Source organism: Rhinolophus sinicus, linkage group LG02 (assembly GCF_036562045.2).
Source record: "Rhinolophus sinicus isolate RSC01 linkage group LG02, ASM3656204v1, whole genome shotgun sequence".
In the NCBI taxonomy this organism is placed as follows: Eukaryota; Metazoa; Chordata; class Mammalia; order Chiroptera; family Rhinolophidae; genus Rhinolophus; species Rhinolophus sinicus.
Window position 1 is genome coordinate 34,692,281 of NC_133752.1, and position 14,114 is coordinate 34,706,394.

The 14,114-nt window shown below is 34.7% G+C and overlaps 1 protein-coding gene across 1 annotated transcript in view; it reads right to left on the bottom strand.

The window, feature by feature from the left end:
* BANK1 (B cell scaffold protein with ankyrin repeats 1) overlaps positions 1–14,114 on the bottom strand; it is a 294,826-nt gene that overhangs the window by 189,912 nt on the left and 90,800 nt on the right. The window contains exon 6 of the mRNA XM_019738939.2: positions 4,718–4,823. Within this exon, the coding sequence (XP_019594498.2) occupies positions 4,718–4,823 (106 nt within the window). The remainder of the gene's footprint in view (positions 1–4,717; positions 4,824–14,114) is intronic.

Here is a 14,114-nt window from a genome sequence, read left to right on the forward strand (position 1 = left end):
GCCTCAAAGTAACCTAGTTCCCTTTGTCTTAAACTAACTGCCACTTATGGTGATTGAACCAGCAACTGTAGCCTCTTTTTAAAACAAGCTGAACTATTTATTTTTCCTCTCCATGGCAAGGGATTCTCTGCATTACCCAGCCTTTGAAGGGTTCTGAAGAGAAGTTAGGGAAATTCATATACAGGCTGCAGTAAAACTTAACAAGACTGCAGAAGATATTCTGAAACTCAGAATAAGGGAGTTACAGAGGTACTAAAGCAATTGTTTTTCACCAGGTGTGCAGTTCTGCCTCACCACCATACCAAGGCAGAGACATTCCACTGATGTCATATATAAATCTACAACCAAAACAGAAATTGCTCAAAATGATACTTACTTTTACTAAGGAATATACTCAGATATTTTCTATTCTAGTATCTTATACACCAGTAAAAAAAAAAAAAAATAAAAAAAAATAAAAATTTCCTGTTATTCCCTTATATTAATTCCACAGTTGCTGATGATTCACACACTAGAAAGATGTTCACGAATTATTTCTATGACTGTTGTATTCAAAAGTCCTACATTACATTAGTATATCAAGTTTATTTGAAAACCTTTTATTATTCCACTCCCAGGGAGAACTTTTTTCTATGGGAAATTCTTATCAATAGAAAATGTTATTTTAAAATCAATAATGAAGCATTACAAGGGAAGATAATACTAAAGAAGATTTGACTTCTTATACACTTTCTATCTTATCACTGCAACTCCTCTGCCCCCCAACTTTGCCTGCCTAGGGGGAAAAAGTCAAATGAGAAAGCTTGTTGGCTAGACAGGAGTAAAAATCACCAAAACATATGGTGTGGAGTAGCATTTTACTTATTATAAACAAAGTAACAAGGAATTGACTTCAGAATTTACCAGACACAACTTAGAAAAGAAAAGAGGATGGGGCAATAATAAGACAAACAGTTTTGAACATTTAGCTCCAAACTTTTAAAGAACCTTTGGCATCTGTGAATAATTTCATGGCTCATCCTTAGGGTAGGTCAATACTCAAGGCATATTCTGTCAATTCCTTATGACTACCTTCCCCATCATCTCCTAACCTCCAATTTATTTCAGCTCATATATGCCGTACTATTAACAAATAACAAATGATTAGTAAACAAAACATTTCACCAAATAATCGGAGAACTCTCCTGAGGGATGGGCATCTGGAATTCCACCTCATCTTTGTTTGCTGAATTTACCTCTCAGACTATCTCTAGTGGTTCTACAGAAACTCCTCAACAACCTACCACTTCTTTCCTAAACCCTCTCCCTCAATTTCACTTTATGTATCAAGGCATCTCAAACCTTATCAGCAATTCAACTTGAAAATTATGAAGATGCAGGTGCAAAGCCTTAAAGACCAGATAAGCTGAAGCTGACATTGACCCAAGATTACAGGGTCAAGAAGGCAAGCAAACCATGAGTTCAGTTGTTGTGTGAGGCGGCCTGCGGGGTCTCTGGTCCTGCTCCCCACATAAGAACGCAGGATGTGGTGAGGCCAAAAAGGAACACCCACGGAGCCATAGATGGGGGAGTCATACCGCTATAGTCTCGCTGGCGGCATCCGCCTCTCTGCAATCCGCTCTTGCTAGCTCAGCCACCGTCTTCTTGCTAGCCCCCATTTTTCTGCTAGCATAGCCACAGCAGTTATATTAGTGGCCAATGGCTCACTGGTTACAGCTGACGGCCAACTAGCCACAGCTGATGGCCATCCAATCACAGTTGATGGCCATTTACTACCTGAGCCAGCACCTGTCTATGTGAGGCCGAGAGCCTGAAAACTACTTTCTGGGGCTCTGTCCCCACATCAGTCATATTCACGTCTATCTTGTATGTTTTTAGTATGTAGTTTGTATTGTGTTATTTTGTACCTCAACAAGGAATTAGAGCTTCACGTTCTGAGGGTTGTTATAGGCTTCACAGCATCTGTCATCTAGCAGTATCCAAATAAAGTTTCTGAATGAATTACTTAGGTTACATTGAACTTTCCATTTTTAACTTCTGTTAAAAAAATGTAATTGTTTTATAAAATAAATCTTTGTCAGATACAGCATATCTTTAAATTCTAGCAATGGTTCAAAACTTTCATATGCTACAAACTTTCTAACCTTTGTAAAGACAGAGTAATATTTCCTTTATGTCAAAGATCAGTGTGAGGATGAATTATTTGGCTGGTCTCTAATACATTGAAGCAATTACGGGCTGGTAAACTTGGCTGCCAATTGGAATCACCGAGAAAGTTTGAAAAATACTGATCGCTGGGCCCCACTCCCCCAGACTCACTAGTTGGGATGTGCTGTAGCTTAGGCATGGGGTATTTTAAAGGTCCACAGCTGATTGTAATATGCAGCCAAGGCTGAGAACCACTGCTCTAAACCCTTCACGTTCAGGGAGCGGTCCGAGAACTGGCGGCATCAGCTTTACCTGGGAGCTTGTTGAAAACCACAAGCTTAGATTGTACCCCAGACCTACTGAATCAGATCCATATTTTCAGGGGCTCTGATTTAACCCATCCAGAATTCTTTTTCCATAAAAATAAGGGACCAAGCTAATCCATCCTTTTCCACTCTAAAATTGTTATTCCATAACCAAAAATACACTGAGAAGCACTTTTAAATTTATCTAGATTTCTTTACCTATAAAAATGAAAGACTAAATTCATTCTATCCTCTCCAATCCTACAACTCTTATTTCACAAACCTAAATAAGTAAAATTCTAAGGGAATTTGTAAAAATTGTATTATAATTCCATATTCATACCTTTGCAGGCATTTTCTCCTGCCTAGAATTCCTGTTTGTTTTCTTTTCCCCTCATTAGAACCCTACTCATCATTTAAGACCTAGGTAAATCCCACTCTTTTATGAAGCAGGCCTTGAAAAATAAGGTGTCTTATTTCTAAAATTCTATTGTCAATATAGTCAATTCCACAAAGTTTATCACACTGTTTCTTTCTATTATAACATATATATTATCTCGTTTTCCCAATTAAACTATGTGTCTTCAGTGAGGAATTATGTCATGTTCCTTTTCTATCCTAATAAAATGTCTAAACTTTGTAAGTGAATTATATCTTGTTAAAATATATGGGGAACAAAAATAAATTTCACTAATCTCACAAGATTGCTTATACAAAAGCAGCATGTCATCGTCGTTCCCCTATAATGGACGCTCACCAAGCATAATACAGGTTCTCGCACATCTAGGTGAATCGTAAATGGCTGGGCCTTGGGATACCCATTCTTTTCTTGCTGTTGTCCTGAGGCCTGCCAGCCTGACGATAAAACTGTTTGAAGTTGCACAGAGACTAAACAGACAAAAACCTCTGCTCATTAGTCCTCCATATGCCTACAGCAGACCTCTCATATTCTTTAACTCTATTCCTGTTTTACTGAACATTACATCTCTATCATAGTGTTTGGCACATACTGGGCATATAGGTGAATTACAAACTGTATGTCACAAACTATGCAGGACCAAACAATTTCAAATATATATTACTGAGCTCATGATAACATTTAGAAGTATGATTTTTTTGGCAGTCTCTACTATTTATACTTTTCTTGATACTTATATTATTTTTCTTTTCATTATACAGATAATACATAGGCAGTGTAGAAAACACAGATTAAGTACAATAAAAAAAAAATGTAATCCCTGAAATTTCACAACCCCAAACATAACTACTGTTAACAGGTGTATGTCTGTCCAGATCATCAATTTATAGATTTAAAAAAAATGTTATTAAACATATGTACTTTTCTAAAGAGGATCGCATTTACCTACTGCTACTACATACTTTGCTTTTATTAAATTAAGTATATATCAAAGCATCACCACAGCCAGCTAATCAATTTAAAATAAAATTTATTCTTATGGTTGCTTTAATGGATGTAACAAATTTTATTTAGCTCATTTCCTATCTTGGGAAAATTAAGTTATTTCCATTTTTGGTAATTATAAACAACGCCATGTTTTTTTTCTTTTTTTCTTTTTTTTTAAATAGCATTGTGCAGTGTACAAATAATAAGCTTGAAGAAAGTGAACACACCCAAAACAAAAATTAGAAGCTTTCTTTGTATTCCTTCTCATCACTATCCTGCTTCCTCCAAGGAAACAGTATTCTGAATTGAAAAAAAAAAAAAGAAACACCACCACCAACAGCAAAAAACAATGCCATGATGAACTATCTCCATCATAAATATACTTGTCTAAACATTTTCTTAGAATAAAAATCAGAAAGTTTTATGATTTAAAAATTTATGTGGGGTGGCTGGTTGGCTCAGTTGGTTAGAGCAGAGTGTTCATAATACCACGTCCCCGGTTCAATTCCCTCATGGACCAGTGAGCTGCACCCTCCACAACTAGATTGAAAACAGTGAGTTGACTTGGAGCTGATGGGTCCTGGAAAAACACACTGTTCCCCAATATTCACTAATATAAATTTTAAAAAATAATAAAATAAATAAATTTGTTCACAGTTTTAGGGCTTGTGATTAAAAAAAAAAATTACCAAATGAACCTTTAAAAGTTTGCACTAGTGTGGTCTCTCACAAAAGGATGGAAATTGTCTAAAATATTTAATCAGCAATTCAACTATATTATTGGCTATAATATTTATTAAAGGCTTACATACAGTGAAATATGACATAAAAATAATTGATACAATTGGTAAATACTCACATTCTTTTTGAGAGTAGATTTCAGTTTGGAGAGATCGGAACTCATAACATGGTATCTCTTGTTTGAATATGGATGTGAGTATATCGTCAAGTTCTTCAATGTCATTCTGTTTTCAAACAGAAATAAAACTTTTTATAAGTTCAATCATTTACATAGAAATTAATCTCAGTGCAATATAATAAAAATTATTAGCTGGAGTAACCATAGCATAATCTTTAATAATACTATTACCATATTTTAGATACCAATACAAAATATTAGGGGTTTGCTTAAAAATCAATTATTAAAGTAATAGAAAAATAGATGCAAGAAATAAAAGTCTTTGCTTTTGGATGGGTAACTTTAATTAAATACTTAACTAATTGTAAAAGAGCATTGTAGCAGGTCAATAATAACCCTGAAATTTGTTTTAATAATAAATTTTGGTAAAATATATATTACATTTTAATAAATGAAATAATAAAATAATGAACCTGGTTCTTCAACTTAAGGGTTAGAAATGGGATATTCACATAGATTATTTTATTTCTGTGCTGAAGTGAGAAAGAACATTCATCCCAGTCTTTTTTTTTCCTCCTTGCAGATACAGAGTAAGTAACTATATGTCTACACAATTGCCCTAATGTGAGCATTTTAGGAGGAGGTTAGTAGAATTCAAGAGTTGTTGTACTGATGGCCTAACATATTACAAAAAACAGCATTCTTTTAAAATCGTGTTTTGTGAAGCTTATTGACAGGGTAGGTAGGCAGATCGAAATGAGCAGGAGAAGGAAAGGCAATCCCTGTTAGAAAGCCTCTTGCTATAGCTTCTACTTGCATCAAGACCCATTGCAGCTGCCCAGCAGAATTCCAGGCTTACACATACTTCTAAATCAAAGAAATGCATTGTTAAATGCCAGAGAAGGGAGGACTAGACCCCTCATGGGGGAAGAATGAGAGATAAGAGAAGGGAGAGGGGGAGGCAATTCTATCCATAGAGATAAAAACCCTCACTCAATACGGAGAGGCTGCTTCCCTCTCTTTGATCAGCCGGCTCCATGGCTCGCAGCGTACTCACTTTTACTACTAAATTTCTTGCTGTACTATTGCTGTGCGCGTACACACACACACACACACACACACACACAGTCTCTTGATTGAATTCTTTCCTTCAAGAAGATGAAGAACCCAGATAAGTCATTCTCAGTAACATTATGACTGGTACCAAATTGACTTGAGATATAGATGGTTATAGCTGAGGATGTAGGCCAATCAACAAAGCCATGGGGTGGAGGGAAGACCGTGGAACAAAGGTTCCTGATTAAAACTTTTGTAATGATTTCCAAATAAAATCAGACATACTGCCAATACATAATCATAGAAACTAAATGGCTGAATTGAAAAAAAAAAAGATATTTTGTACTCTATTTTTAAATTTTTCTATAATCTGAGTGCCTCAAATAGACAAGTGGTTCAGGGCTCAATGGCTTTTCTGTGTCCTGCTGAGAAGTTGGGAGAGGGATTGTGTGGTGAACACAATGTTTAGACATAAACGTGTTGAATCACTATGTTGTATACCTTAAACTAGTATAATATTGTATGCCAACTATACTTAACTAAAAAAAAAGTAGTTGGGAGAGAGGATGAAAGTCCTTTTCTCAACCTATCGCTATATAATGTAGACCAAAACCCAACATTAATCTACTTAATACTATGGACTATGTGGAACCTTCAGCCCTGGAATGTAAAAGAAAAAAAAAAAAAAGAAAAAGAAAAAAGGGAGGGGAGAAAGGACAATAACTACCTTCAAGAAATTCACAGTCATGTAATTACATATGGGCAATAAATTGACGTCTAGGTACAACGAGGTATGACAATTAAGTTTGCGAACTTGCTGCAATGATGTTGCTAAACTTTTTTGATACCAGAGGAATTATTCATTATGAATTTGTACCAACTGAATAAACAGTTAACCAAGTTTACTATCTGTAAGTGCTGAAAAGACTGCGTGAAAAAGTTACATGAAAACGACCCGAACTTTTAGCCAAAAATTCATGGCTCTTATATCATGACAATGCACCAGCTCACATGGCACTGTCTGTGAGGGAGTTTTTAGCCAGTAAACAAATAACTGTATTGGAACACCCTTCCTACTCACCTGATTTGGCCCCCAATGACTTCTTTCTTTACCCAAAGATAAAGGAAATAGTGAAAGGAAGGCGTTTTGATGACATTCAGGACATCAATGGAAATATGACAGCAGCTCTGATGGCCATTCCAGAAAAAGAGTTCCAAAATTGCTTTGAAGGGTGGACTAGGTACTGGCATTGGTACATAGCATCCTAAGGGGAGTACTTCGAAGGTGACCATAGTGATATTCAGCAATGAGGTATGCAGCACTTTTTCTAGGATGAGTTCGCAAACTTAATTGTTGGACCTTGTATGATGGAAAGTCCCTATGGGTTAGGTACAGAGTAGGCAAAAGGGAGATGGCTCAAATGCACAGAGGAAGGAATGGCCAGGAAGTGCTTGATGGAAGAAATGACCAAAACTGAGATTTCCACACATACAAGGAACATTCTGGACTAACTGAACAAATTGCTTACAGTCATAGAGACATTATGAAACATGACCTGGTTAAGTACTTTAGAAATTTCTATAAGACTAGAACAGAATAAGAGAGAAGGAAGTTGTCATGTCAAAATGTGCCTTGTATGCCTGATAAAAAGTTTATAATTCATCCTGTAAGCACTGTGGATTTGCCTACAGCCTATGATGCTTAACATGAAAATGTTTATGCAGATTAAATTATATTTATTTAAGTTGCAGCACGATTGATCGTTATGTGGTTGAATATTGATATTGAATGAAACCTAGTCTATAAATAAAGATGTGACAACTTTATATTTGTCAGTAATTACCCTTTTTAAATTGGGGTATAATTGACATATAACATTATATTAGTTTTAGGTATACAATGTAATGATTTAGTTGTTGTATATATTGATATATCAAAATGATCACCACAATAAGTCTAGTTAACATCAATCACCATACATAATTAAATTGTATTTTCTTGTGATGAGAGCTTTTAAGATTTACTCTTTTAGCAACTTTCAATTTTACAATAAAGTATCATTAGCTATAGTCACCATGCTGTGCATTATATCCCTAGCACTTATTTATTTTGTAACTGGAATTTTGTAGCTTTTGACTACCTTCACCCATTTCTCCCACTCCCTACTCCCTGCCTCTGGCTATCATCAGTCTGTTTTCTGTATCTGTGAACCAGGTTTGGGGCTTTCTTTTTTTTTTTTGGTTCCGCACATAAGTGAGATCATACAGTATTTGTCTTTCTCTGACTTATTCCCCTTAGCGTAATGCCCTCAAGTTCCATCCATGTTGTCATAAATGGCAAGATTTTATTCTAGACATACCACATTTTCTTTATTCAATCATCCATTGGTGGACATGTAGGCTCTTTCTATGTCTTGGCTATTGTAAATAAAGCTTTAGTGATCATGGGGGTACATATATCTTTTTAAGTTAGTGTTTTCATTTTCTTCAGACCAATACCCAAAAATGGAATTACAAGATCATATAGTAGCTCTATTTTTAATATTTTGAGGAAACTTTATACTGTTTCCCATAGTGGTTGCACAAAGTTGCATTCCCACCAACAATGCATAAGGGTTCCCTTTTCTCGACATCTTTGCCAGCACTTGTTATTTCTTGTTTTTAATAATTTCCATCCTAACAGCTGTAAAGTGATACCTCATTGTGGTTACCCTATTAATTTTCCATGAAGTCTTTGACAGGAGCAATGTAGCAAAACATTATTGGCAACATGTTTGCATTTTCTTTATACTAAACCTCAAAATGAATATGTTTTAGCTAATCAGCTAATAAAAAGAATTAAGAAAACATAAAAATCCTAACATTCATTTATAAGTTTGTATAAAATTTGTGTCAATGGCCATGAGAGTTCTGCATAGCCTATTATCTTAGTCATTGGTATTTTTATATGAGGAGATAAACTTACTATTTCTTTCCAAAACTATATAATATTTAGTGGGTAGAGATTGGTGTGTCATAGAGTTACTACATTCATGTATAAGTTAGTCATAAGAAACCCTCTGGGCTACCTTCCAGCTCTGAGATTCTGAGTCACAGATGAGAACTCAAAAGAGAAAGAGTTCCCACTAAGACCCTGAGAACTACCATTTTGCACACAGAGGCACCATGAAACCTCAACATGAGAAATGCTATAGCTTACAGCATTGTGTTTTTTTTAAATGAAGTAACAGTGTTCTTAGAAAGAAAAAAGAAAAAAAACACACCTTACAATGTAGATGAAGACATTTAATTAATTAGGAAATAATACAGATAGCCGTTCAATATTCTAGTCTACCATAACTAGCTGAATCACTTCTATTTTCAATTTAATAATCATATTATTATTATGCCTGTATATTGATGAATAGTATAGAAAACAAAAAATATGTGAAAAAACACAGAAATAGCTACTAAAAGTAATCTTCAAAGTATTTCTCCCTAGAAGATATCCACTAGAAAAATGCTGATTTGAGTAGTTATGCTATATTAATATTAGACAAAGTAGACATCAGAGCAATGGAAATTACCAGAGACAGAAAGGAACATTATATAGTGATAAAAGAGAAGCTCCACCAAGAAGACATAGTAATCCTTAATGCGTATGTATCAAAGCTGAAAAACACGCGAGGTAAAGACTGACAGTACTGATAAGAGAAATGGATAAATCCATAACTATAGTTGGGAATTTAAATACCTCTTTTTCAAAAATCAATAGAAAAGTTCACAGAAAACCTGCAAAGATATGAAAAAAACTCAAACACACCATCTCATTATCCAATGATCTAACTAACAAGGATTAATCAAATGTATAGAACATTCCATCTAACAATAGCAGAATAAAGATTCTCACCATGCTCCCATGTAACAAACACCAAGACAGACCATATCCTGGGACATAAACAAATGCCAACAAATGTAAAATAATTTAATTTACGCTGACTATGTTTTCCAACCACATGGAATCAAACTAGAAATCCAAAACAGAAAGATAACAGGTCTCCAAATATTTGAAAACCAAACAACACAATTCTAAATAATCCATGAATCAAAAGGGGGGAAGTCTCAAAGGAAATTTAAAAAAATACATTAAACTGAATGAAAATGAAATACACATACCAAAATTTGTGGAACATAGCTAAAGCAGGGCGGAGAGAAAATTTTATTGCACATACATGTACTAAAAAAGAGGAAACGTCTCAAGCCGGTCATCTAGGCTCCCACTTCAAGGACTTAGAAAAAGAGCATAATAAACTTAAAGCAAGTAGAAAGAAGAAAATAATAAATATAATGCAAAAATCAATGAAACTGAAAATATAAAAATAGTAGAAAACATCAATGTAACAAGGAGATGATTTTTTAAAAAGATCAATAAAATTGACAGACTTTATTTAGCCAGACTGACAAAAAACAAAAGAACAAAATACAAATGACAAATGAAACAAGAGATATCACTACAGACCCTGCAGACATCAAAAGAATAATAACGCCATACTATGAACAATTCTATCCACACAAATTTGACAAGTTAGATGAAATGTACCAATTCCTTAAAAAAACACAAACTATCAAACACACAATCTTTCCCTATTATTTCTTACTAATACATGTGAATCTACAATTTGTAATAATTAAAAGTTTAATTAAATATTAACAAACCAGAAAAAAAGAAGATATTCATTACACAAAACGGAATTCCTTGAGATAAATAGTTTTTTACATAGCAGCACCCCTTCAATGTTTGATTTGCTTCTTGGATGAGCCATGTGAACACAATTTGGGTATAGTGGCATAGAGAGACTGTCTTTCAAAGGATTTTACGACAATTTCATATAAGAAATTGGGAGAAACTTTAGATACGTGGAATGATATGAAAAGTAATATGTTGTAGGTGTTAAGGTAGTCTATACAATGAGACAGACTCTAAGAGATTAAGTAGTAATAATAACTATCACATGTTGGCCACTTATAATGTGCTAGGCTTTATATCATTTATTTACAATTTTTAAAACATTCCTGCAAGGTAGATTATTCTTTTTAAAATGGCTATTTTTATAGATGTAACATTATGGTCCAAAAATCAGTAATACTCAAAAATCTCAGAACCAATAAGTAGCAGAATAAGGATTTTAATTTATACCTTCATATTCTAAATACATTGCATTTAATACTATGTTTTAGCTGTGGAAGGGAGAACAAAATCTGAAGTACAACTTGAGTAAGGTAAAGAATAATTATGGTTTCATGATGGACACTGTGATTTCAATCATCATATTCACGTTTAGGCATGCATGGAGGAGGGGGCAGGAAAGGTGCCTATTGGCAACCAGATCTATTCTTTTCATTTTTTTAATTAGAAAAGCAAAAGCTCCAAAAATGTTCCCTTTTGTCCCATTGGCTAAAACAAGAGTGGTTAAAAATGTGAGAATGTGGCTTTCCCATCTTCAATAGTAGAGATAGGCAAGGAAAAGTGGTTGTGGCTGGGTGAAGAAACCTATAAATTGACTAGACTATTAACGTAACTTTAAAAATCTGTTAGAGAAAGACAGTAACGGTCTTGATTACCAACAGAAACAATTTCAGTGACATAACCATCGGAGGGTTGTGAAATATTCATAATAGGAGACAAAAACCTATCAAATAGTGGCAGCATTTTACTCTTTGCCTTTAGATATCTAAAAGGGAATTCAATAGTTGAGCGGAAAACATCTTGTTCTTCTTACTATAACAAATTGCTATGCTTGTTTAAGTTTCAATAGTAAAAGAAAGGTCACTTTGTTTGTTGCATTGTTCATAATGTGTGCTGCGAAAGTGAGCCAAAACAGCCATTTAAAGGGGAATTGGATAGTTTACAGAACATACCTGAACAAAATTTTGTACTGAAACTTGTGAAAAAAATCATAGGTGAAAGAGCAAAGCAAATACTTTTTACGATTACATAAAGCCTCTTCCTTCCTTCCTTCCTTCCTTCCTTCCTTCCTTCCTTCCTTCCTTCCCTCCCTCCCTCCCTCCCTCCCTCCCTCCCTCCCTCCCTCTCTCCCTCTCTCCCTCCCTTCCTCCCTCCTTTCCTTCTTTCCTTCCTTCCTTCCTTCCGTTCCTTCCTTTCCTTTTTTTTTTTCTTTATGAGTCAAAGCAGTTAATTTAAGAGAGTAATCTAAACTAAATAAGCAGATAGGACTAAGACAGAAGAGATATTTCTTTTGCCAAATTAATTTTTCTATGTTTTCAGTGAGTTGGTTCTTAGAATTTCAACATGTCTGTGACTACATATGCAAAAATAAATATAGAACATAAAATTGAATGCAATTTAAGGCTTCCTGCATATATTTTATATTTATTATTGATAGGTCTTCATATTGTTGTAGAATCTCTTTAAATAACTTGGATATTCTAACAAGAAGAAAATGTTTTGAGATCTGAGTAACCTGTGTTGAAATGTCTGCTCCAAGACTCATCATTTATGGACCTTAATAATACTTACCTGACAAAATTGCTTACGACTTGAAATGAGTATGTACGTAAAATCTCCAGTAAATATTAATCCCCGTTTCTCTAAATACTATGATGTAAGCTTTCAGATATAACAAATTACTAAAATAACTGTGATTCAAAAAATGTGTACAAATCTATCATGAGGAGAGTTTGCTCCTTAACTTTAATTTTGCATCAACAGAACAAATAATTTAGTTTGATTTTTTTCTTCTAAATTCTTAAATAATACACATCTTTTAAATTATTTAGAATGAAGTTTTTGCTATTGCAATAGCATAATGCATAAGGCCAGTGGCTTAAACAAGATGGATCTCTATTTCTCTTTAAAATAAAAGCCTGCAATTAGGCAGTCCAGGGTTCCCTGATTAGATTGGGCCCCTATGATGATGATGATGATGATGATGATGATGATGATGATGATGATGATATTGATGATTTTCTGCTATATGACATCTTCATGGTCCTAGCTGGTTCATCCGTCATCATTCCCTTGTTGGATAGTCAAAGGAAAAAGTCAGTGAAGGGGAGAGCATAGCTCTACCCTTTTTTTAAGGAGATGATCAGAAATATGCACATATGACTTTTAGTGACATGCTATTGGCTGTAGTTATGTGGCTATACATAGCTACCAGAGAGTCAGGAAAGGTAATATATACTTGGCCAGCCATATGCCCAGATTAAAGCTATATTACTATGTAAGAAAGAAAAGAGAAATACTGGGGGACAGCTAGCAGTTTCTACCATCTTCATCAATCATGTAAAATGATAAACATCATAATTTATGCAAAGGCAATCTGATAAAAGTTTTAAAAATATATTATTAGATCATTCATTGATTGAAGATTGTGCTGAATTTTTCAATTTGACCCCCTTTACATAATATCGGAAAGTCTCAAAACTTTAATTTGACCGAACTTGAACAAACTCATTAAAGGAGATATTTAATGACAACACTGATGAAACAAACAAAAAGCCAGAGTTGTTCTATGCTAGGCATTAGATAAGGCAGTTTCAAGAACCATGTCTTATCTCAGCCTTAGCTCCCTTTAACAATCATTTTGTAACAACTTCCTGTTAAATGTGTACTTAGACAGAAGTTTTAAAACCAGCACTAACATAGTCAAAGAAATGTCTTTCAAACAAGGCTTTTTCAACTGAGACGATAATTTCCTGAAAATTTTCTGGAATTATTTTGGGTTGCTTTAGGCTCTCGTTTCCAAGCTAGACAACACAGAATTGGTCTCAATGTTTTCTCTTCATCTGATTTTTGTTGTCGTCCTTCCTTTGCCTTGCTCTTTCTACTTCAGTCAGAAGCAGCACTGCTTCAGCCAACAGTTCAATAACCTTCTCGAAAAGGGCTGTCCCTGTGCTGTCAGGAAGCCAGTGGCTTTGTGGGAACCAGAGGCACATATAGGTGGGCCACCTGAGGTTGGGTGGGAAACAATGTATAAAATTCTTCTGCCCTGTCATTATTTGACCCAACAAAATATATAGTGAACAGCTATGTGTCTGGCAATGTACTTGTTTCTGGAGATGAAACAGGGAACCAAACAGTACCTCTGCTCTTATTAACCTTGGAGTCTAATGAGAGGCAGACATTAATTTGAGAAATATCACACACATTGGTATCAAATTAGAATGCAATCAGTGTTACAAAGAGATACATAGGGAGATGTGTGGGGTCAGGAAAGTTTCACTAAGGAAGAGATGTTGAAATTAAAATTTGGAGGATAAATTTGAGTTAACTAGGTGAAGATAATGAGGGGAAAGGGGGACTGCAAAAGTTTTTTTAGTTAGAGAAGAGCGTATATAA